Source organism: Perkinsus marinus (assembly GCF_000006405.1).
Source record: "Perkinsus marinus ATCC 50983 genomic scaffold scf_1104296972058, whole genome shotgun sequence".
Taxonomy (NCBI): domain Eukaryota; phylum Perkinsozoa; order Perkinsida; family Perkinsidae; genus Perkinsus; species Perkinsus marinus.
In genome coordinates, this window is record NW_003201888.1 from 182085 (window position 1) to 185092 (window position 3008).

The 3008-nt window shown below is 51.9% G+C and overlaps 2 protein-coding genes across 2 annotated transcripts; both read left to right on the top strand.

Moving 5' to 3' along the window:
* Positions 1 to 93: 93 nt before the first annotated feature.
* On the top strand, positions 94 to 2272 carry Pmar_PMAR025881 (hypothetical protein; the record flags this gene model as incomplete). The annotated part of the gene is made up of 8 exons (XM_002766728.1): positions 94 to 380; positions 426 to 953; positions 998 to 1285; positions 1338 to 1438; positions 1483 to 1595; positions 1641 to 1691; positions 1781 to 1888; positions 1937 to 2272. 8 exons carry the CDS (start codon positions 94 to 96, stop codon positions 1994 to 1996), a joined length of 1536 nt encoding a protein of 511 aa, XP_002766774.1. The 3' UTR covers positions 1997 to 2272.
* A 163-nt stretch (positions 2273 to 2435) lies between these two features.
* Pmar_PMAR025882 (hypothetical protein) lies at positions 2436 to 2613 on the top strand (the record flags this gene model as incomplete). The annotated part of the gene is made up of 1 exon (XM_002766729.1): positions 2436 to 2613. A coding segment is annotated over one exon (178 nt), but the record flags the coding sequence as incomplete, so codon positions are not given.
* Between the last annotated feature and the right edge of the window lie 395 nt (positions 2614 to 3008).

Sequence of the window (3008 nt, forward strand, 5' to 3'; positions counted from 1 at the left end):
GCCAGAGCTGGCCAAGACAGGAGACTTTGGAGTCTACTACTCGACGAAGCTGGTGACCGTGCACGCTGAATGAGAGGACGTCCTGACTGCATTATGCTGCTAGAGGAACGCAATGCTAATAAGGACGCTGAAGAACTACCGGTTCTCAAGCTGACCATCGAGCGCTCTCATGGGCGTCGCTCTCTGGCCACACCTCTGCCCAGACCGCCACATGTTATGGAGGAGACTTCTAGACGGGTCGAACAGAGAATCGGCTGGCGTTTGAGAAATCACTGCGAGCCGGTCACTAAGGGCGGCCTCGAGGGTATGCAGGCTAAGCCAGTGGTCCACTATGGGTTCATATGCGACGGATGCGAGATGGACCCTCTGGTTGGTGATAGGTAAGCAGGAGTGCTCAAGTGAGAACTGCATAGGACTGTTTTTAGGTACAAGTGCAACTACTGTGAAGACTTTGACTTTTGTTCGAAGTGTTTCGACAAGAGACTTACATTGGGCCACAACCCTTTCCATGGCTTTACGTGCTACAAGTACCCAAGAAGGCCTGTGGGCTGCTGTGCCTCGACACAGTTCACCGCGGCCAACAGTGGCTCCGATAAGGATACTATGACGCCCACTTATCCACTTGAGGAAAAGTCTGTTGGGGATGCCCCTGTTACGCCTCCGACCAAGTCTGTTGGGACCCTACCAGAGCGCCAGGCTACTCGAGATGAGAGCGTCCAGTGGGCTGATATGCAGCATTGTGCCTTCGCTGGCCCTTGGGGTTCTATGGACATCTTTGTAGATGGTCCCACTATGGCTGCTAAAGTGGCTCGGGCTTGTACTGCCGCCACTGAGGCGTTGACCCAGCAGCCAAGCGCCCCTGTAGTGAAGGAGGACAACTCCACTGTGGATGCTGGAGTCAACTGGGGCATTGAATGCGATCTCTGTGGAGAGCTACCTATTGTTGGTCCGAGGTGGGCATACCCCTGAACTGCATATGAGATGGTTAATTCACCAGGTACAAGTGTACGATCTGTCCGGACTATGACCTCTGTGAGAAGTGCTACGGATTCACAAGCCCGTCCAAGTCTCATGAGCATCTTAAGGACTCTTTCCGCAAGCTGAGCCCTCAGGAGACCATCGATATACGCAAGAACCCGGAGATCTGGGCGGCAAGGTGTCAGCCGCCCAAGGGGGCTCCGACAGTTGCAGTTCCCACTGAGGCCATGGCTGAAGAACCGGAGGCTTGCAGTGAACCAACGTTCGGGCCAATTGTATTGATCCCTTCGGAGCCTGAAGTAGCTGGGTAAGTCAACTTTCCAGAATGTCGGGTCACCAGAATATTCGTTGGGCTGTAGGGCCGTGGATAGTACTCATGACAACCGCTCTGCTATGGAGTCGGAGATAGACGAGGAAATAGAAATGGAGGAGCCTCCAGTAGAGAGCACTGATGATGACAGTAGTAGTGGTAGAAAGCGGCTAAGGAGCATGGTCCGGTGACAGGCAACTCTTCGGCGTCGGAGTCGTCCTCGGAGAGCTGGATGGACCTTGGAGAAATGGACAACATTGAGGACGATATCTTGTTCGTTGGCACTCCACGTTCTGAGCAGTTCCAAGTAGGCCGCCTGAGTTTTGTGGATCAGCTCTCATGGCAACTCCAGGTTACTGAATCTGTGGAGGGGCACATGCTGGATGATGATGCTGCGGCTGAGGTAAGATGATCTCGATTCGGATTGTGTATATCTTATGGTCGTACACAGGACAGTAGTGTGATGGGATTTCCCGACCAATATTCAATTAGGTCCATAAGACTGAGGATAGCTCTATAGCCAGAGATAGGCTTGTCGAGGCGTTGGTAGAGCATGAAGTGGTCGAAGACAGAGCGAGAGCTGGTTTGTTGATCAACCAGGTAGACGAGATATGCTCAGCGCCGGTTCGAGGCGTGGTCCTCTTATAGATAACCTCGAGTGAGGAGCTCCGAGGAATGCTGAGGTCACTCCTGAGCGAGACCCAGTGATGGTGTCGTCTTAAGACGGTGAAAAAATCTAGTCTGAAGTAGCTAGCAGCAGCCAGAGCTTCCATGCAGTGGTTGCTGTTGTTATTATGGTGAACATTTCTGCATTTCTGAGTGGAGGTGGAGGCGGCAAGTTGAGAGTATTGATATCATCGTTCACTTTCCCATTTCATCTTATAGAAGTTGTCAATCCCTTTTGTTGCATTTTGATAGTATGTGTAACGGTGATATGCTAGAGAGAGCGTCAATATGACTGATGGCTCTCTCGAGCCTACGGTCCATGATTGAACCTACATATCTATTTTGGCCCCTGTTGGCTTGCGTTCTGTCAATGCTCGGCGTATCGAGAGTAGTAACAGTGAGCTGCTGGGTATCTCCCTTTCTCTGTCCTGTCGTCGTAAGGGTGGGGCTCGTCAGAGCTAAGCGGGTCGAGACTGTGAAGGGCTTCGAGGGGGCGTCGGTTCTCATCAGAACAGACACGAGTCGTCGAGGCTTGGTCGCATTTGATAAATTGGAGGACTCCAAATTTCTCAAATGCGACATCTAATGGAGGTAGCTCTACTGAGCGCGAGGAGCAGTTGGGAGCTGATGGGTCTGCCATGGAGCTCATAGAGGACGCAGTACGAGACCGACTCGCAGAGAATAACCCCTACCCTTGCGATTCAACCGGTCGCTCACGTGGACAGCTCCCTACCAGTGCCCCTACGAGGTCCGTAATACGGTTGAATCGGCAGAGCTAATCCCGGAGATATATCCATGCATTGAAACCCCCCCCATTGGCTACAACAGGAAGGCAGGCGTATGTGAATTATGTGTTACTAAGTCGATGTTCCTCAACCTGGTTGGTTCACTGTCATCATCTGAGCAAGTGTGTCTCGTGTTGTCAATTCCATTGGAGCCAGGCTCGTCTAGACTAGATTTATGATATGGCCGACTTGTTCCTAAAGAAGTTGCTGCAAGCACAGGACTTTGCTGCCCAGGTGAATATAACACTTACTTCTTGGACCCGCCGTCC